At 34.3% G+C, this 21,609-nt stretch overlaps 1 protein-coding gene across 24 annotated transcripts in view; it reads left to right on the top strand.

Annotated features, from left to right (window-relative positions):
- Positions 1 to 18,648, top strand: part of LOC123539431 (thioredoxin domain-containing protein 6-like) — a 70,073-nt gene extending 51,425 nt beyond the window's left edge. For 13 of the 24 annotated variants that reach the window (XM_053529465.1, XM_053529467.1, XM_053529464.1 and 10 more), the window contains 11 exons: positions 1,929 to 1,985; positions 4,295 to 4,354; positions 7,064 to 7,117; positions 7,657 to 7,713; positions 11,804 to 11,830; positions 12,443 to 12,469; positions 13,306 to 13,473; positions 14,157 to 14,180; positions 16,407 to 16,682; positions 17,770 to 17,819; positions 18,510 to 18,648. In XM_053529465.1, the coding sequence (XP_053385440.1) occupies positions 1,929 to 1,985; positions 4,295 to 4,354; positions 7,064 to 7,117; positions 7,657 to 7,713; positions 11,804 to 11,830; positions 12,443 to 12,469; positions 13,306 to 13,473; positions 14,157 to 14,180; positions 16,407 to 16,682; positions 17,770 to 17,783 (764 nt within the window). In that variant the 3' untranslated portion in view covers positions 17,784 to 17,819; positions 18,510 to 18,648. The remainder of the gene's footprint in view (positions 1 to 1,928; positions 1,986 to 4,294; positions 4,355 to 7,063; positions 7,118 to 7,656; positions 7,714 to 11,803; positions 11,831 to 12,442; positions 12,470 to 13,305; positions 13,474 to 14,156; positions 14,181 to 16,406; positions 16,683 to 17,769; positions 17,820 to 18,509) is intronic. The other 11 variants (XM_053529463.1, XM_053529473.1, XM_053529471.1 and 8 more) reach the window with 11 other exon arrangements.
- Positions 18,649 to 21,609: the final 2,961 nt, after the last annotated feature.

Here is a 21,609-nt window from a genome sequence, read left to right as displayed (position 1 = left end):
ACATTTCTATGAGAATAATCTCTGCTTTATCCTCAATGCATATATACTAGTTTCCATGTACATTTTTTTTCAAATCGTTATTTGGCTCATCTTTCATTATAGTATACGTACTCTTCTTACAGAATGGATTCTGGTTTGAACAGTTAGTGGAATTCATGAATATTTCTTTCTGTTTGTAGCTCAAATAATTATAGAACAATGGCCGCCAGAGCCAGCTCAGAAGTTTAATACAATTTATACAATCATTCCAAATGAAACCACACATCCAACGCAGTCAATAAGTAAAACTTTTGGAACAGTTACTGTTCAGTTGGTTTTGTTGACAGATTTTGTTTTCATTATTTTCGACTTGAAAAGCTATTAGCTATGTTTGAGTTGCATAAAGATTTTACATGTTATATATTTTCTGAGCAGTGGTTTCTGAAATACGTTGATGGCATTTTGTTGTCTTCAATTTTAAATATACAGACATTGTGTGTCTAAAGCATAATTATTAAATGACTTATCCAGCATGTATATAGTTCTATTTATTTCTTACTTACATCTAAATCAGACAAAATATTTGAATCTTGTATTGGTAAGTGGTCATATAAAACTATTGTTTCACAGATTTTAAGGTTGCCATTTGGATTCAACACTACCTTGTATTCAGTATTATAAATCTAGAAGATTTTTGCCTTGTAAAGTTTTCCTTACATGCACAGCACTAGTTTTTAATTACAAAGTAACACTACACCATCAAGTCATTCAAATTCTCAATACATTCATCATATAGTTTAGCGATATATTTTATATGTTATTTTCATTTAACTTATTATATGTTTGCACGGACATTTTTTAATCATTTTGAACAGATTTCTCTGACTCTCATTTCTGGTATAGGTACACATGTTGTGAAATGCTAGATGAAAAAATGTGATGTATTATACTATATGGCCTTTCACATTTTCATCTGCAGCATTTCGGGATTCTAAATCAGAAAGTATAATAGCTATAGCTTTGAAACATTAGACAAAGACTAAGTTCAACTTTAAGGAAAATAAAAACCCATTGTTTTTGGGGTCAGTAACTCAATATCAGTCATTGGTGTTAAGTATATATGGAACAACTCCAGGATAAAATCCCTTTCATTGAAATTTACATATTTGGATATTTGGATTAACTTGTCTGAAAGGATATTATCCAAATATTGATATCTTTTGGAACCTGACACGTTTCTTAATTGGATGCAAATATTTCATATAATTTGCAGTTGTCAGAATCATAAGAGTATAAAAAAGTAACAACAATTTGTGCACTACATGTATGATCGGAAATCAGAGTCATTGAAAATCCCTTTCTAACTTGGTGCATGTATCATTTGATCTCTTAATTAGCGATTTTAAAAAGTATTTAATTTACTAAACATGAACTGCATCACATAAAAAGTACTAGGGGGTATATTTATTTAATTGTTCTGTTTATAAAGGGAGAGAATTCTCCTTTGCAACACAATTTAAAACAGACTTCAATAAAGTGTTGACTACACTGGGTACAGTTTTTACATTTTCATTAGCAGGAGGCTGTCTTATGAGTAAAGATTTTTTTTTTGTAATCAAGAATGACGTAATACCTATTGCAGTTAGCTACTGTTTATGTGATGTCAGTTAGAGGGTACTACTCCCGCACGATAATTTAAACGACAGCATGTTTATATTATCATTTGATTGTTATGGTTCTCATGCATCGTTGAACTTAAAAAGGTTGTCAGTGATAATAGTTAAGAGCATACTGTAATGTTATACAAAAATATTTTCTGTATTGAAACATTTTAATGAAGAAAAATTATAATTATCAAAACATGTTATCGTTTGAGTTATCGTGCGGGATTTATACTGATAAGTGTTGTTGGGGTTTAATATTGTGCTTTTGTTGTGTTTTCTTGCTAGGTGTTCCAGCTCTCCAAGTAACAGAGGTGCCCTCTGTTGATCCCGATCAATTAGAAGGTTCTTTTAAATATTTCTGATTACTTTTGTTCATTCCTAATCACAGATATACATCCCTATATGTATCTATGATAACTGGCAAAAATGCAGGCTGTTTATTGTATAATTTTAGACTGATGGCAATAAATCGAGGGGTGAATGCGAAAGAGTTTCTGTATTTATATGCACTTAGATCGCTTTCGCATTCACCCCTTGAAATATACTCAACAATTTTTCTAACTCCACACCTGTTTTTTTGTTTTTAGATCTGCCGAATTTGACAGATATGAATGAAATTTGGACTTATATAAAACATTTAATGGTTATTTTATATTAATGAAACAGAAAACAATGACAGCAAGAAATATACTCATTTACCTGTAACAGATACGTGGGTTAATTCGTAAATCAAAGGTAACGCAATAGCAAATCCTGTACAGCAGCAGTACACTGAACATTTTTGAATTGATGAAAATCAAAGTTCAGTCTATATTTTCAATATCAGCTTGTAAGTTTCATATCAAGCAGGTACTGTTGCTAATGACAACACATTAACGAAAAGATGACTTAATGTCAAAAGTATTGATAGTTTTCAAATTTACTTTGCCAGATGAACAAAATTTGTAAAAATGAATATGCAGAAATATGCACCTTTTTTTATGCCACCGAAGGGAGGCATATTAGTTTTCAACTGTCCGTTCGTTCGTTCGTTAGTTTGTCACAACGTTAACTTTTTGCATCCAGTTTTACGTGTATTTTATTAATTTTATATATATAAGGTATCTCTACCTAGTAAGGAGTTTTTTTGTGGACTTTAAAAAACAAAAGACTTACAATGATTACTAAACAACCACAAAATTAACATTCCATTTGCAAATACAGCTGCCCGGTGGGGGGATTAGCCATGTCTGACATGGCTCTTGTTTTTTTTGTTTTTAAATCTGCCGAATTTGACAGATATGTATGAAATTTGGACTTATATAAAACGTTTAATGGTTATTTTATATTAATGAAACAGAAAACAATGACAGCAAGAAATATACTCATTTACCTGTAACAGATACATACTAGGGTAATTCGTAAATCAAAGGTAACGCAATAGCAAATCCTGTACTGCAGTAGTACACTTTGAACATTTTGAATTGATGAAAATCAAAATTCAGTCTATAATTTGAATATCAGCTTGTAAGTTTCATATCAAGCAGGTACTGTTGCTAATGACAACACATTAAGTTAATAACGAAAAGATGACTTAATGTCAAAAGTATTGATAGTTTTCAAATTTACTTTGCCAGACCAACAAAATTTGTAAAAATGAATATGCAGAAATATGCACCTTTTTTTATGCCCCCGAAGGGAGGCATATTAGTTTTCAACTGTTCGTCCGTTCGTTTGTTAGTTCGTCACAACGTTAACTTTTTGCATGAAGGCATTTTACTCGCGAACCACTGCACCCAGGACCTTCAAACTTCACATGCTGATAGTACTTATTGAGTACACGACCCCTACTGACTTTGGGGTCACCAGGTCAAAGGTCAAGGCGCTGCGGGGGCATTTGTCACCATTATTGACAGCTCTTGTTTCTTGATTCATTTTGCACCGCTATTTTGATGCAAGAAATCCTGCACATATCCTATATAGATCTGATAATCTGCTAATGCACGCTTGCAGAATAGCATCTGAATATTGTCAGGATAAGAGTAGAAAAGAGTAAGGTTGGCAGCAAAGTTGTTTTACCCTGCACACGCTGTACTCATTGTATAGCCATGACCACCTTGAAGTTGCACTAAATTTATGACTTATTTTTAGATGACCATATTGCAACTGTTGCAGCTCAGTGAATTGATACCCAGTTGTTTATATATTGTTGTGTTTAATTTAACTTACCCTTAAATTATAAGTGTATCCAATTTCAATATCAACAAAAACAAAGTGTGAAGTTAGGAGAGTTGTTGAGTATACAGTTTATCTCTCTTTCATTGCTTCTGCATTTGCAAAAATATTCTTAGATGTTGCAGAAAATTTTGCTTCAGTGGTCTACTTCATTTGAACATTTAATGATGAATTGAAGAAGAAAATGTCACTCCAGTTTGAAATCTGTTTAACTGCATTGAAATTAAGAAGCAGATTTTATGCTGAGTTGCATTTTTTAACGAAATGAAAAGAAGAGCTGATAATCTATACAAGCAAAGGAAATGAATAAAAGTTGTAGTTTTCTACTGTTACTAACATATTGAACTAACTGCTATACATTTAACTAAATATCATACTCATGCTTATGATCTGCTTTTATAAAAAACTAATTCTGTTAGTTATTTTGTTTTCAACAGAAGCCATTGCAGAGCAACAAGAAGTTTCATATGAACCAGCACCAGAATTTGAGAGAGAAGGTTGTTACATGATAAATTTACCTGATATTTACAGTTACTGAGTAATCTGACTGTTCAAATTCTGTGCTATTCCTTTTCGCATACCAGAGTTTTGCCATGGGTCCCTAGTTGAATCTGTAGCAAATTTCGCCAATATTGTTAGTTTAACATTACAAGTAAAAGGTTAAAGCTAATCAGCAACATTTCGCGACAAATCTTCGCGAACCAATCAGAATTGGCCATGAAAGGCGTGACTATCTCCTTTTCAGTATTGACACTGTATTAATTGCAGTCATGCAGTTTCGTATTAAGTCATTGTGAGCAAGTATTTTACTAAGATACTGTTTAAATTTTCAATATGGCGTGCCGAATAATGGCGGCCATTGAAATACTGAATCTGTTCCCAGTGACTGACTGGGGAAAAAACTGACCGTTACACTGGTAGTAATTATGAGAGTGAACGCTCACCACATGAACAGAAGAAATGAATCAGAGATTTGTCATGGGATTTTGACGGACCTCAGATGGATGAGAGTGGTGCACTATTATGCTGCGTGACAAGTAAAGTCAGTAGGGATATATTAAAGCTACCTTTTGGTCAATCAGTCCATTGCAAGAAAAATGAGAAACAAATATGACTTTATCTTCTTAAACTCTTTTTAAGAGATTCCAATCAAACTTCATACATATTATCACCATGTTAACATGACAGAAAGATATTGGTGACATAATTTTGTTTGGGGTCAGCCCAATCATTGCAGAGTTATGGGCCCTTTTACTTAGACCGAAACTGCATATTGCCAGAATTGGTACATAGGAGTATATCCAACCAACCACTTTATAATGGGATCCCAGTTCCATCAGCATGACATCTAGATAAGCATATTTCAGTGGAAGGTTGATGTGTTACAGAGTTGTGCACCCTTGGACCTAGACAATTCGTCTCATTTTCTCTTTTACACAAAAGCTGGTTTGTATGTATAAACTTTCAGTGATGGCTCTAGTTTTAAAACTTATTCAAAACATGTTTCGTTACTCCAAGTATAGATTGTTTTCAAATAACTGCTTACAGTTTAAATTTTCAGTCAACATGTCAGATTACTCATTGATAAATTGATGGTATCCCAAGCATTTATAATCCTGTGTTATATTCACTGGATCTATCCTTCTGCACTTCTAATTTATTTCTATTATTATTTACTTACCAGTTTTAGACTAAAGGATTTCATTACATACATTGTGTAAGCTGCAGATGTTGCTTCCATCTGATGTATAAGTGTACCAATATATCACCACTCTTTTTCTTCTTAGATGTATTTAGATCAGGGTGGCCGACCCACGTGGCTTTTCGGTATCGTACACTCAATTCTGGTATCATTTTTGCTTATAATTTACTTATAACTTGACAGATTTTTATAAAATAAAATGACAGATTTTTATAAAATAAAAATCGTAAAAGACAGGAAAGCATCTGCCAGAAATTATTGATACTTTTCCTCAAACACTTCGCCCAGACATTAGTTTCATAAATGGAATGTAGGCAAATAAAGTACTGATTAAGTGTGGCAGACATTTTGTGCATTAGTCTGATAGCATGAGTTCTTCTGTCTTAGACACTTTTTATTTTATTAAAATCCATCAGGTAACAAGGAAATTATACAAACAAAAAAGTTACATAAATCAAACGAATTTTTCAGTGTGAATTTTTCAATGTGTACGATACCAGAAGTCACGTTGGTTGTGTTTTCTTTTTTTTTTTTTTTTTTTTTTTTTTTTTGGGTTTTTTTGCTATTTTTATCTTTTTCAATTTTTTGTTGTTTGCAGTTTTTGCTGTATCAGCTGTTCACCTCTTTCCTTTCTCAAGTTTTCTGCAGTAATTCTATTCCTGTCTAGGAGTACATTTGGTTCATCTATGTTCCAGGAACTTTAACATTTCTTAACTCTTTTTCCTTGCATAACTTGTATTTTGACTTGGTGAATTCAAATTTTTTTTTTCAGTTATATTTTTGACATCTTGTCACGCATTCACATCAGGTGTCCTATATATTCATGTTTATGCTTTCGCCTTTCTTATAAAACACATGAGCGCTCGAATTATTTGTTTTGTTTCAGATTACATTTTCAGTTTTTTTACACATAAGTTCTAATATTGTTCTGTCTTTAGAATGTATTGTATTAATTTCAAAGGAATTCCAGTGTTGCCATATGTTTCCATCAGTATTTTTTTTTGGCAATATCCAGTTTAATGTTGAGCTTTTTATTAAAACTGCATATTGATATCTTACATGTGTCCATTTCAGGAAGCCTACTTAGGACAAAGTTAGAACATAGGACATACATCGTTTTATGTAGATTCGTCTAACTATTTGACTATTCTAAGAATCTGATCGAGCTAAAGAAAGATAAGATAGATTTGGCTTAAAATAAATAAACAACACCTTCTTAAAAATATACGAATTATATCCTATGAAACAAAGGGGTTTTAAAAGTCCATTCTTTAAGGAGAGAACTTAGGGTGAAACTGATGAACTTTTGTGAAATGGGACCCTTGTCAATATTTATCAACAACTTTTCATCTTGTAGAGCAGATGAAGTTTGTTAAATAATTTTCACTTTTGGTTGTTGCTAGAATTATAATAATTTTAGAGCAATTAACTTCATTATACTAGTGTATTATTCATAACACTAACTTGCAACAGAGCTTACAACTTGTAATACCTGTTTTATTAGCAAAGAGTGACGTTAAAAAAGAAGGGAAATCAAAACCAGCATCAGCCAAAAAAGGTACATCTACGTATGGTTTAGGGGTTTGCTCGGTGTCATAATAGTGCTGTGGAACATAATGTGCAGGGGTCTAGGAGTTTGTTGTGGAGTTGAGAGCTTGTGTGTGTTGTGTGAACATAACTCATAATAAAGTAGTTTATAGCGAAACTGTATTAAACGTTCTTTAATCTGAAGACTGATATGACAATAGAAAATGGAAATTCTATTTTATAAAGGAAAAGGAGAGCTAGTCAAAAAGCATTAATGAAATACTAGTATTTTTATAACCATGATGTCTAAAAATATTTACTACATTCTTACTTCAGCATTTGAATTCAGTTTTCTTCGTTTTAGTCATTCATATGAACTACGATATTCAGAACCCGTTCAATACTCACTTTTATCTGAGCGAAAGATTTACCCCCTACCGTCTGTACTCAATATTAGACTGGTTCCAAGTGGCATGTTACTGTCGTTTTAACATTTAAAATCATTAAAGCATAAAAGAATCTGAGAAGCAGTCACAACTTACTTATTTTAAATTTTCATTCAAATTATAGAAAAGGAAGGTGATGATAAGGGAGATAAGCAGGAACAGAGTGAATCACAAGAGGAAGGTAGTGATAGTAATAATCAAACTCCCATATACTCGTAATCACTGTAGGTTAGATATTCCAGTATAAATATGTAATCAATGTATGCTTAAATTTTGTAACTTTTATTCTTTTACCACTTATTTACATTCAAACGCTGATATATCAGTCTTTCATTGACTGTACTTCAATATATAGGGCTGAGCGGAAACAAATAAAGAACGAGATGAAATAGTTTTGTGCTCAGTCCGAGAGGTTTTCTTTCTATTTCTTTAACATATAAGTTTCAAAGAAAAACGGACTGATCCTCTGCCTATAATTGCCTGTTCTTTTAACCAGTCAGTATACTAACTCATGAAGCTTTTGTTATAATTTGATTATTGTCGCATTTGTCTTGTGTGTGGAACTTTGTGCATTATATTGATATTTCATCTTAGTCCCAAAGGGTATAGAGGTAGTCGATAGGTTCCTGGTTACTAGTGTTGTTGTAGTATTTAGTTTTGTAGACTCAGTCATTCAAACCTTTTGCTCCTTTAGTCTGGCTGTCTTATTATTCACTAAGAATAATAATAAAAACAAATCGTTAATTATAAGTAAATGAAGAAAAACATAAGTAAACTAAGAGTAATACAATAATCATTATTTGAATTAAATGGGAAAAAACTTAAATAAACTATGAATATTACAAAAATAAAAACGTTAATTACAAGTAAATAGGAAACACTGACCTGAAACGGGTTATTAAACGAACTTGTTGCAAGCATCTTTAAAAGAAGGGTGTGGCCATTATCTCCTCTGCTTGTATTTTCTTAGCTTAACCCTTACCATGCTAAATTTCTATAAGGGACTGGTCAATCTTCCAATTTTGGCAGTACTGTTTATCAGGTGAAGGGGTGTTTACTGAAAACGTACTGACTGAATAGCGAACAGTGTAGACCATGATCAGACTGCACGGATGTGCAGACTGATCTTGGTCTACACTGGTCGCAAAGGCAGAATCAGTCGTGTCCAGCATGATAAGGGTTAACAGATTTAGTTCAGCATCCGTTATATATATGAGTTTCCTGCAGCCACTCTTAGTACTTTCATTAGCTATTTATTTCTATATAAATTGATTATACGAAAAAGACAATTTACAACTTATTTCCTTATTAACTGAAATATTGTTGTGAGATATTTCTTATTGTACCCCCCGACAACAAAGTTGTAAGGGGGGGTATACTGGTTTCAGGTTGTCTGTCTGTCTGTCTGTCTGTCCGTCTGTCTGTCTGGCCGACTGTCCGTAGACGCAATCTTGTGCGCATCATCTCTCCTTATCCCCTTGACAGAATTTAATGAAACTTCACACAAGTGATCAGTACCAACAGTAGTTGTGCATGGGGCATGTTAGGTTCTTTTAGAAAAAAATTTTGCAGAGTTATGGGACTTTGTTTTTTTGTTACTATACTATATACATAGACACAATCTTGTGCGCACCATCTCTCCTCATCCCCTTGACACAATTTAATGAAACTTCACACAAGTGATCAGTACCAACAGTAGTTGTGCATGGGGCATGTTAGGTTCTTTCAGAAAAAAAATTTGCACAGTTATGGGACTTTGTTTTTTTGTTACTATACTATATACATAGACACAATCTTGTGCGCATCATCTCTCTTCATCCCCTTGACACAATTTAATGAAACTTCACACAAGTGATCAGTAACAACAGTAGTTGTGCATGGGGCATATTAGGTTCTTTCAGCGACAAAAATTGCAGAGGTATGGGACTTTGTTTCTTGTTAACATACTATGTACATACAGTCTGCATATGCAATCTTGTGCTTGCCTAATCTACCAAACCCTTACACACAATTAAATGAAACTTCACACAAGTCATCAGTACCAACTCTAGTTGTGCATGGTGCATGTTACATTCTTTTAGATAAATATTCTGCATAGTTATGGGACTTTGTTTTTTGTTACTATACTGTATACATACAGTCCACATAATTATGCAATCTTGTGTGCGTCAAATTGCAATGTACTGCGTCAGTGCATGCAGGGGGTACATTCATCACCTTTAGTGACAGCTCTAGTTTGTTTCTGCAACAGTTAAAAATATACTAGATCCAGAATTTGTACAATTTCTATAGATAGTAATAATTTTCTATAACATAAAGGTGATTATTTGTATTAACTGTACATTATTTTTATGCCCCCGAAGGGAGGCATATAGTTTTTGAACCATCTGTCGGTCTGTCAGTCTGTCAGTCTGTCCGCAATTTTCGTGTCCGGTCCATATCTTTGTCATCGATGGATGGATTTTCAAATAACTTGGCATGAATGTGTACCACAGTAAGACGACATGTCGCGCGCAAGACCCAGGTCCGTAGCTCAAAGGTCAAGGTCACACTTAGACGTTAAAGGTTATTTTTCATGATAGTGCATTCGTGTCCGGTCCATATCTTTGTCGTCCATGGATGGATTTTCAAATAACTTGGCGTGAATGTGTACCACAGTAAGACGACGTGTCGCGCGCAAGACCCAGGTCCGTAGCTCAAAGGTCAAGGTCACACTTAGACGTTAAAGGTCATTTTTCATGATAGTGCATTCGTGTCCGGTCCATATCTTTGTCATCCATGGATGGATTTTCAAATAACTTGGCATGAATGTGTACCACAGTAAGACGACGTGTCGCGTGCAAGACCCAGGTCTGTAGCTCAAAGGTCAAGGTCAAACTTAGACGTTAAAGGTCATATTTCATGATAGTGCATTGATGGGCGTGTCCGGTCCATATCTTTGTCATTCATGCATGGATTTTAAAATTATTGGGCATGAATGTGTACCACAGTAAGACGACGTGTCACGCGCAAGTCCCAGGTCCGTAGGTCAAAGGTCCTAAACTCTGACATCGGCCATAACTATTCATTCAAAGTGCCATCGGGGGATGTGTCATCCTATGGAGACAGCTCTTGTTCAAAATACATATGTTGCTAAATACAGCATAAATGGGTACTACCACTAAAAAACTGGGGAAGTGTAATAATTGAATGACATTTAATTATGCATGTAACTCTTCATACACAATTAATGTGGTGAAGCTGAATACATCTTATTACTAGGATTTTCAGGAAGTAAATTGTGGTTTTTCTCCATGATGAAAAGTTAGATTGCCATAATGACATATAATAACTATCATATCAATGATATATGTTAAACCCAACAAAAAAAAATAAAAACAGAACTTACTTGAAATAATGCAATTTGAAAATAATTTTTCTGCTAAAAGTTAAAAGGTAGAATGTAGACACCTGGAACTTATTTATAATTCTAACACGATCCGCAGCAATTGCTATATAAACACATAGCGAAATCGCCTATACATGAATCTACGATAAAATATGGATGGCTGTTACATTTCACTCCCCTATGATTGTGACATAAGAGAATCAACTTCATTTCCATTACATACGAATTATTTCAGGGCCAAACGGTTGAAAACAGCATTTCAAAGACATAAATATGATAAAAAGTCATACTGACTTATTTTAGGACCGTAAAACACATTTTGATCTCTACGAGCCATTCAATTAGCTCAATTATGATTCAGCGGTGACGTCATAAATGTATGACATAAAGTATGACGTCATAATGATGTGACGTCATATAAACACAAGGTCAACTCGCCTAATTTGATGATTTTGTTCATAATTATTTTGCGAGTTGTTAGATTACTAATTTATAAATACTTCTCAAAATTCTGATAAAAAAGAAACAAATATCTATACGTTCCATTGGCTATGCAACACTTTCTAACCATAGGGGGTAATTTGTAATAGCATATGACCCGAATGACGTATTGCGCTGAAAATGTAGTACTGTAAAATGTGAATTATTTGCGTTGTTAGAATCGAAATAATAAATATGTTCCAGTAATTTTATCAATTAATAAAACATGGGCAGTCGCTTGGATGCGAATAATTAAATCACTCGTGCTACGCACTCGTGATTTAATTATTACGCATCCAAACTCCTGCCCATATTTTATTAACTGATAAAATATAGGAACAGATTTATTATTTCTTAAATATATTTCAATGGTCATCTAATAAAAAATGTGTTCCATTTTCAGATCAACAGGAGCAGAAACCAGCTGAAGGTAATAAACTATACATTATGTTTTAAGGTAAAGGATCTGTAAGGGTTGTCAGCAATTTCTGTTTGACTGTAATTTTTTCATATGTGCTTTTCGCATTCTCCAGTTATTACGGAAACCATTGCACTTATGAGCTACACTTACGGTCCAAAAATGTTGCAATAATGACGAGAATGTGAAATTGCATTTAATTCTGAATGCCGTTACCAGTCTGCTACCTTAAGGAAAATTTTATGGTAAAAGATTGATGAAAGACGGGACTTAAAAGTTATTGACTAACAATGAGAACATCAGCTTTTATGATACAAGTCAAAATTATGAAGCTTTCCTTTACAGTACAGAGTGAGTTGTTCATCTGATTTACTATCACTATCACTTTCACAAGTAGCTAGAGATTCTTGAAGGAAAAAATCCTCTACACTACATGATTGTAGGATTACATGAAAATGGAAAAAATGTATAAAGGAGCGACCACAAAAAATGTAGCGTGCAGTGTTGTTGTAAATTAGGAACTTATTTGTTTTAGGTGATTGTATTGAAACTTTCATGAAAACTTTGATGTCCTTTATTTCTGTTTTGTATATATTCTGTAAATCTGTGTTAATTTATTTTTAGATCAAACTCCACAGCAGCCAAGTGAGAGTAAGTGCTTCTTTACATTTCATCACCTCACCGTAAAAAGGAGGTTAATTGCATTGAAATTAACCTTGACCATGATAAATTTCCAAAATGGACTGGTGCATCATGCAATTTGAGCAATGCCATCTATTATTTGAAAGGGTATTCACTGAAAATTTACTGACTGAATAGCGAACAGTGCAGACCATGATCATGACTGGGAGCAGGGTAAAGGTTAAGAAGTTGTTAACCATTTCTTTGTTGTGAGGTTGCAATTTGTTCAAATCAAGGTCGAAAGTATCAAATAAAAGCCAGAAATTTATTGGCTATTTCATTTTGCCACACATACAAGGTAAGGTTGTGATAAACAGTTGAAACTCCACATCTTGATCTCACTTATTTCAAAATTCAGGCCTTCTCAAAGACCTTTTCAATCCAGTTATACACATACACAAGATATGATTTTGAGTCGAATTTTGGTTATCTCAAAGTTAAACCGTTCAATCCCTTGGAATTTGATATACTGGATTTAAACTGTATTTTAAGTTTCATATTTCTTAGAAATTAATTATACATAAATTATGTGTTCATATATAATTAACAGTAACTTAGCAAAAATTATATGTGCACATACAAGTTCATGGAAAAATACTGCTGATTGGTTCACAAAGTTCACTCCCTTGAATGGCACATGTTCACCTTTTAACATTACCTTTAACTTTACAGCACTTTGTTTCTTTTTAACTTTTAATTTAACATAAAAATAGAACATAGATTACTGAAGAGCATTATGAAAATTATTTGACAATTGTTCACTTATAACTCACATGCACAAAAGTTTTGAACTGCTAACAAAACAGGTGAAGCTCAACAAGAAAAACAAACGGAAGGTGAAGCAGCACCTGAACAACAAACGGAACAGCCGGCTGAACAGCAAGCTGAACAGCAAGCAGAAACTACTGAAGAAAAAGCAAAAAGTCCAGAACCACAAGCTCAGGAAGAGAAACCAGCTGAACAAACCACAGAAGGTGGTATTTCATAAATGAATCAGTACAATGATGACTGGGCAAACAAAAGAAAATGGGGAACTAAAAAGTGCATTTAATGAAGAGTTCACAAGTAGTCATCCTGAACAAGGGCATTACCATTAATAACAAATCAATTTCAGAGAATCTTAATACTTTTACATTTTGTTAAGCTGTTTTATATTTTTTGCCTATTTTTTATATTCAGTAGAAGTATTTCTGTTTCTGCTGAAAAGAAAAACGTGCCATGTTTATTAGGTACATTTGATTGTGATACCATTGTAATTATCAGACTTGAACTTTCTTTTGCAGTAATGAGTTATTAAAAAATATCTTTTTTTTTTGTTTGGAAAGATTATTGCAAGCTAGGTAAATTTATGAAATGTGATACCACTATCAGTGTCATAGTTTCATCAGAGATTTTGCCTAGCTACTTCATATTTCAGCATCTTAGTGATGTTCTGTATGTAGCCAGTATAACTTACAGGCACTTTTTCACTGTTGTTAATTCAAATGATATAATTTGTATTATATTTAACATCCATTTCACTCGAATGCTTTAGAATCACATACCTAAGTAACATGTAACAGCACACAACAGTTTGAAAAGTGACAAAGACTTTTGTTTAATGTTTACTTTTCATATGTAAGAATGATGGAAGTACTTTTTCCTTTTCATCTTCCAGAACAAACAGAGCAGAAACCCACAGGTAATGAATGTCTTAATTTGATTTTGTATGTCATTCTACAAAGTATGGTAATTGTATTTTGTTTTTTTACATTCAGATAGTTGTTAGGTTTCGGTTGCACATTTTGATAGTATTTTTGTGTTTGGTATCTTTGTAAACACCTGAAAAACTCTTAAATCAGCAGTTGTGTTGGCATTTTCAGCTTATTTTTAGCTCACCTGAGCACAAAGTGCTCAGGGTGAGCTATTGTGACTGGTCATTGTCCGGCGTCAGGCGGTGTCTGTCATAAGTCGTCCTTCAAGATTTGCCTTGTGAACACTCTAGAAGCCACAGTTGTGACCCAGTATTTATTAAACTTGGTCAGAATGTTTAGTTTATACTAACTTATCTCAGCTTGATTGTGATAAAAGCTTCAAGCTTATTTGAACCACTCTCGAGTCGCTTCCTGGAAAAACCACTACTGGTGTCATATGAGAAGTCATGGTTGTGATCCCAGTAGGGCTGGAACCCACTACCTCAGGGTTGAGCAGCTGACACCTTAAGCACTAGACCACCGCCCCCCTTAAGAATGTGTCTTGATGATCTCTAGGTCAAGGTCATTTTGGGTTAAATGATAGGTAAGTAGGCCAGATCAAAGGAAAAGCTTGTGAACACTCTAGAGGCCACAGTTAAGACTCAATCTTTATGAAACTTGGTCAGAATGCTTGTCTTGATGATCTCTAGGTCAAGTTTGAATCCGGGTCATGTGGGTAAAAAACTAGGTCACCTGGTCAAATCAAAGGAATAGCTTGTGAACACTCTAGAGACCACAGTTAAGACTCAATCTTTATGAAACTTGGTCAGAATGTTTGTCTTTATGATCTCTAGGTCAGGTTTGAAACTGGGTCATGTGGGGTCAAAAACTAGGTCATAGGCTAGATCAAAGGAAAATCTTGTTAACACTCTAGAGACCACAATTTAAGTTTGAAAGTCATGAGAATTAGTCAGAATATTTGTCTTGATGACATCTGGGTCATGTGGGATGAAAAACTAGGTCACACAGTCAAATCAAAGGAAAGGCTTTCTCGAACATTCTCGAGGCCACAGTTGTGACTCAATTTTTATGAAACTTGGTCGTAATGTTTGTCTTGATGATTTCTAGGTCATTTTAAAACTGGATCATGTTGGATCAGAAACTAGATCACTAGGCCAGATCAAAGAAAAATCTTGTTAACACTCTAGAGTCTGCAGTTTAAGTTTAAAACTCATGAGAATTAGTCAGTGTATTAGTCTTGTTGACCTCTAGGTCAAGTTTGTATCTTGGTCATGTTGGGTCAAAAACTAGGTCAGTCAGTCAAATCAAAGGAAAAGCTTGATATCAATCTAGAGGTGGCATTTTTCATTTGATGTGCTTGAAACTTGGTCAGAATGTTGGTCTGCATAAAATCTCAGATGAATTTTTATCTGGGTCACATGGGGTCAAAAACTAGGTCACCAGGTCAAATCAAAGAATAGGCTTGTTTACACTCTAGGGGCCATATTTTTTATTCTGTCAAACTTGGTCAGAATGTTTGTTATCATAAAGTCTTAGATGATTTCGAATTTGGGTCACGCAGGGTCAAAAAACTAGGTCACTAGGTCAAATCAAAGGAAAAGCGTGTATACACTAGAGGCCACTTTTTTGCTCCATTCTTCCTGAAACTTTGTCAGAATGTTTATTTTCATGAAATCTTGGACAAGTAGGGGTCTGAGTCATGTGGAGTTAAAAACTAGGACACTAGGTCAAATCAAAGAAAATGCTTGTATACACTCAAGAGGCCATATTTTTGGTCCAATCTTAATGAAAATTGGTCAGAATATTTGTCTCCATGAAATCACTAGGTCAAACATGTTTACACTGTTATGGTATGTTACTCAGGTGAGCGACCTAGGGCCATCTTGGCCCTCTTGTTCTTGCAAAAATTGCTTTGCACTTTTGCTCTTGAACTGAGGTACTGGTTTAGTAAAGAGATGTGTAACTTTGTAAAATTCATATGAATTATCAAAAACTCTTTATGGACATGAAGATTTGAAAGAAACATCATGCCAGATTGAACTATTTATTACAGAAACAAAATATTGTCATTGGTTAAAAGGTTGTATTGTAGATATTCTTGAATAAAAGGTGCCTGTTATTACAAGAAATATTGAGAATATTTAGTCAAAGTTACACATCTCTGCTGGTTTGATTATCACTTTGCTTGAAACCATTTCGTTTTGCATGGATAGAAGAATCCAAACCAGCAGAAAGTCAGCCTGCAGAGGAACCAGCACAAACTGAACAAAAGACAGAGGCAATGGAGGAACCAGCTAAAACGGAAGAGGAACCAGCTAAAACAGAAGAGGAACCAGCTAAAACAGAAGAGGAACCAGCTAAAACAGAGGAGGAACCAGCTAAAACAGAAGAGCCTAAAGCCGAAGAGGAACCAAAAAAGGAAGAGACCACGGAACAGAAAGCTGAAGAGACTCAAGAAGCTGAAAAGAAAGAAGAAACACCAGCTGAAGGTGGTACACTTAGTTAAACATGTTTGGTAAAACAGCCTCGATAAATTAATTATCTGCAAATATTTTTGCATCATAGCAAATTTTTATTGGCATTAGGTAATATTTGCAGTTGGGAAAATTGTATTTGATAAATCACTTGGACTAATTTAGTGTCAGCTCACCTTGGTCCTTCATGTGACCATACAGTACATCAAACCAAATATTGCTGGTCAAATTGCTCCTTAAGGAAACCAATATTGCTGATCAATGCTGTTAAAGGATACCTTCAAACAACTTTTTCTCAAGATCTAACTAATGGAATTCAACTTGGTTGTTAACATCTTCTAGTAGAAGTTTTTCAAAAAAATAAAATAAATACATAATGGACCTGCGCCTCATGGGAACCAGAATCAGGGCCCAAAGACACAAGTATTAATTTTATGTATTTGCTTGAAAGCATTTTATCTGTGTTAACAATGTTAGTCATAAACTTTTTGGGAGCCATGGTTGGGCGAAATATTTGTCAAAACTGTCATTTCCTTCAAACAACTTACATATGAAGAGAAAGATAGCTTATGTTTCAATTTGAACCTCAATTGATTGCAGTCAAGTGATTTATTAAAACGATGCATGCTTGCTGTGTATTGGTTTAGGTTTATGCATCACATTATTTCAGTTTTGGAGCTTGTAATATATTTTGTCAAGGCAGTGATGACATCATTTGGTTAACGTTCTTTTATTCGCACATTTTCTTAGAACTAAATTAGAAATTATCTTGTTTTTTTTTTCAAGTCATTTTCTAATTATATTTTGTTAACTTTTCCAGCTGTTCATTAAAATCCAGTCATTTATTATTTCTGACTACGTACCTTCTTAGCAAGAACGAGAATCTTATATGTTTGGTTTTGTTTTTCTTATATGCGTATGTCTGAAAAAAAAGTATGAAATGTAGTGTAATTATTTTGGTGATTATAGTGTCAACAGCTGACCTTAAACAATTAATTTTACTTACTGCACCTGTTTCATAATTGTTACACTAAATTTGCTACAAGGGCTGTAAAGTTAAAGCTATAAAATGTTTATATTGTTTTACACGTTCATTTTTCAGGAGGTGGACAGTAGCGAGTGCTTAGGAAATGAAACTGCCATCATTTGCATGTAAGTTTGTACTCCGATTCTAAGTACAGGTCTTCTAACTACTACTGTCACTTGCTGACTTGAAATACATATTCAAATATCGGTGTTTAAAGAATGATTTAATTTTTGAAATATATTTCAAGTAATTCTACGCCCGTCGCAATGTGACCTCCTTTTCATGGATCGTGCCCGCTTGTTGCCATGCCCGTTGCCATGTTACGTAACTTGTTTCCATAGATCGTGCCTACCCGTCGTCGTGTGACCTAACTTCTTTCCGTGGATTGTGTCCGACCATTGCCGAATGACCTAACTTGTTTTCATGAATCGTGACCACCCGTTGCCATGTGACCCAAATTCTTTCCATTGACCATGCCCGCCCGCCGCCATGTGACTTATTTCTATAGATCGTTTCACACAAGTTGCCATGTTACCTTACTTGTTTCCATGGATTGTGCCCACCCGCCGCCATGTCACCTTACTTCTTTCCATGGATAGTGCCGGCCCGTTGCCATGTGACCTAACTTGTTTCCATAGATCATGCAAGCCCACCGCCATGTGACCTACCGATAACTTGATTCCATAGATTGTGCCAACCTGTCGCCATTTGACCTAATTTTTGTCCATATGAAGTCTTAAACACCAACATAATTTAAGAATCTGTAGATACATTTGCGAACGTTTAGATTTAAAAATGTGCTATTTTCTTTTCAGTTTTACCGACAACGTAAGAACTAAAGGTGCATATTTCCATAACATACCAAGGGAGACAATTCTTGAGACAAAATTCAAATTCTGTGGAAGTGTTATGTATTATATAGTGTACAATAGACCTAATGACTTATTGTGTTGTATAAGCGACTGGCTTTGTGGATTATATAGTACATATAGTATTCAGCAGATAACCTGGAACTACTTACAAAGCAGAAAGAAAATATTTGGTTTGAATTTATCTTAGATGTGATATTCGTTTCAGTTTTAATTTTGTCAACTTTACTTGCAGAAATTATAGGTTGTAATATATCGCGTAATGTGTCTATCAAATACAGTATAATGTGATGCAAATATCCGTCCAATGTTTTATTTATTGACTTTTTTGAAAATAAATATATTGTGAAAACCATTATTCTTTTATTAGTTTTGTATTGTTTATAATTGCATAACTAAAGCCAGTTCTGGTTCTTCCCTGGAAAGACGGCTTCGCGTGTATAGGTGCTATACACGATTACGTTAAAGAACCAGACTGTCCAGTTAGCCGGGTATGCCTTTACCTGGAGTATTTCTCTCTCTGTTCTGGGGGATTTTTCTCGCTCTGTGACACTCTGTACTAGTAGAGGATGAATTTGGCGCCCTGAGTAGCTGTCTTTGAACGTGCTTTACATGAAAAAAGAGATACACAAATCTGGTAAAATAATAATACTTTAAGTGTTTAGAAAACACGCAGCTTCAGGGAACTCTTAAAGTATAACCTCTTGAATTGTTCACAGATCAGTCGTCTCTGAATGAATCTTTGCCAAAGGTCAGGTTTAATGCTGTGCACAGACTCGAACCTAATTGATGAGTGAAAAATGTGCATTCGGTCTGAATGAAATGCACACTAGACTAGCGCAACACAGACAACAGTATTACTGCACTTCGTCAATTACATTAAAAGATGACAATGATGTTAAAACATATAGATATATCCAATATAGTTCCCCCAATTAAACGAATATTCACAGAAGTTATCCATCTTTTTGTCTACATTTCACAAAAGATTCCCACACTTAAATCTAAGGGGACATTATTACTGGAAACGCAGATGACCATTTGCCACCCTAATATAGGTCAGTAGACCTTCACAGTAAAGACTGTAAACAGTTACTGTAACAGACATTAAGGGCTCATCTCTTCCTAGTAATCTGACTAAAGTACTCGATCTTCCTAAATGTTAGATCTGATGACGACCAATTCAGTTTCATTTCAGTTCTATATACTCTGAATTCCAGTATTGTTATTTTCATTTGAACAATCCGAACGATTTGTTTCAACAAACGTTTAGCATAAAGGGACTGGCCCCAATTTCACGAAAAAAACCACCTTAAGTTATTACTTAGTTAAGTCTGTTATTTTAAAATCATGCTATTGTTTAAGGTATTGATATTTAATGCTGATTTTTTCTATACCTATGTATATAAAGCTAAATTAAACTATGGTTAGTAGTATTTGTCTGCAGTACTTGTTTCAGTCACGCAAATTAAAGCACGATATAACGAACTTAAGTATTTGCTTAAGTATACTTCTTATTTTATTTTTATACTTCATTTTCTGTAAAATTCAGAATTGTTGTGTTTTGGTCTATGAAGGAGTCATGTATGGGTATGATATAGATGAAAAAGTCAACATTGAAGACGTAAAAAAGCTTTAAAATAACAGACTAAGCTAAGCAATTACTTAAGTTTTTTCGTGAAATTGGGGCCAAGGCCCAGTTGTTCGAAACTTTAACAGTTGATTAAGCTAACAGTCGATTAACTTTTAAAGTAATATTTCAACATTTTAGAAAACTTAGAAAAACAAATGTATGACTTCAGGATTATGAACACTAAAACGTCTTTACAGTAAAATTAAAACATCGTACTAGTGTTTCCCACCAAGACTAGTATTTTGAATCAAAATTTAACCGGCGATTAGTTTAACAGTCTGTTAAAGTTTCGAACAACTGGGCCCTGGACTCCAGATTTTGGCTAAAATGATTTTTATTTAGAATTGTGTCTTATTATGAGCTTTTATTGCTAAACTATCTTGATAAATGCGACATCAAGAAAAAATCGTGCCCGAGTCGGGAATAGAACCTGGGCCACCGCGGCAATTATGTCCTAAACCATATGTATGTATACATATGTACTTCACAATGGGTATTATAAAGCTTTGTAATTAAGACAGTTCACCTCCGGTACAGCGTTACAAATTTTGAATAGGAAAAAACTAATTCATATAATTATGCTTCCATAACATAAAATATTTTTGCTTTATTTCTTTGCAAAAAAAGTACGAGGTCGAAGACATAAAAATGATAGACCCGTATCGAAAACTGAATCCCAAGTTCAATATATATTTTTAGCTCGACTATTCGAAGAATAAGTAGAGCTATCCTACTCACCACGGCGTCGGCGTCGGTGTCGGCGTCGGTGTCGGCGTCGGCGTCGGCGTCACACCTTGGGTTAAGTTTTTCGTACCAGTCCACATTTTGACAAAGTCTTTTGAGATAAAGCTTTGAAACTTTCAACACTTGTTTACCATCATCATGGCCAGTTATAGGCAAGAGCACATAACTCAGTCAAGGATTTTGGCTGAATTATGGCCCCTTTTGACTTAGAAATCATGGTTAAGTTTTTCGTACCAGTTCATATTTTGACAAAGTCTTTTGAGATAAAGCTTTGAAACTTTCAATATTTGTTTACCATCACCATGTCCAGTTATAGGCAAGAGCACATAACTCCATCAAGGATTTTGGCTGAATTATGGCCCTTTTTGACTTAGAAATCTGGGTTAATATTTCGTACCAGTTCATATTTTGACAGTCTTTTGAGATAAAGCTTTGAAACTTTCAACACCTGTTTACCATCACCATGTCCAGTTATAGGCAAGAGTACATAACTCCATCAAGGATTTTGGCTGAATTATGGCCCCTTTTGTCTTAGAAATCATGGTTAAGTTTTTCGTACCAGTTCATATTTTGACAAAGTCTTTTGAGATAAAGCTTTGAAACTTTCAATACTTGTTTACCATCACCATGTCCAGTTATAGGCAAGAGTACATAACTCCATCAAGGATT

Source organism: Mercenaria mercenaria, chromosome 18 (genome assembly GCF_021730395.1).
Source record: "Mercenaria mercenaria strain notata chromosome 18, MADL_Memer_1, whole genome shotgun sequence".
Taxonomy (NCBI): Eukaryota; Metazoa; Mollusca; class Bivalvia; order Venerida; family Veneridae; genus Mercenaria; species Mercenaria mercenaria.
This window is presented reverse-complemented; position numbering and strand designations above follow the sequence as displayed.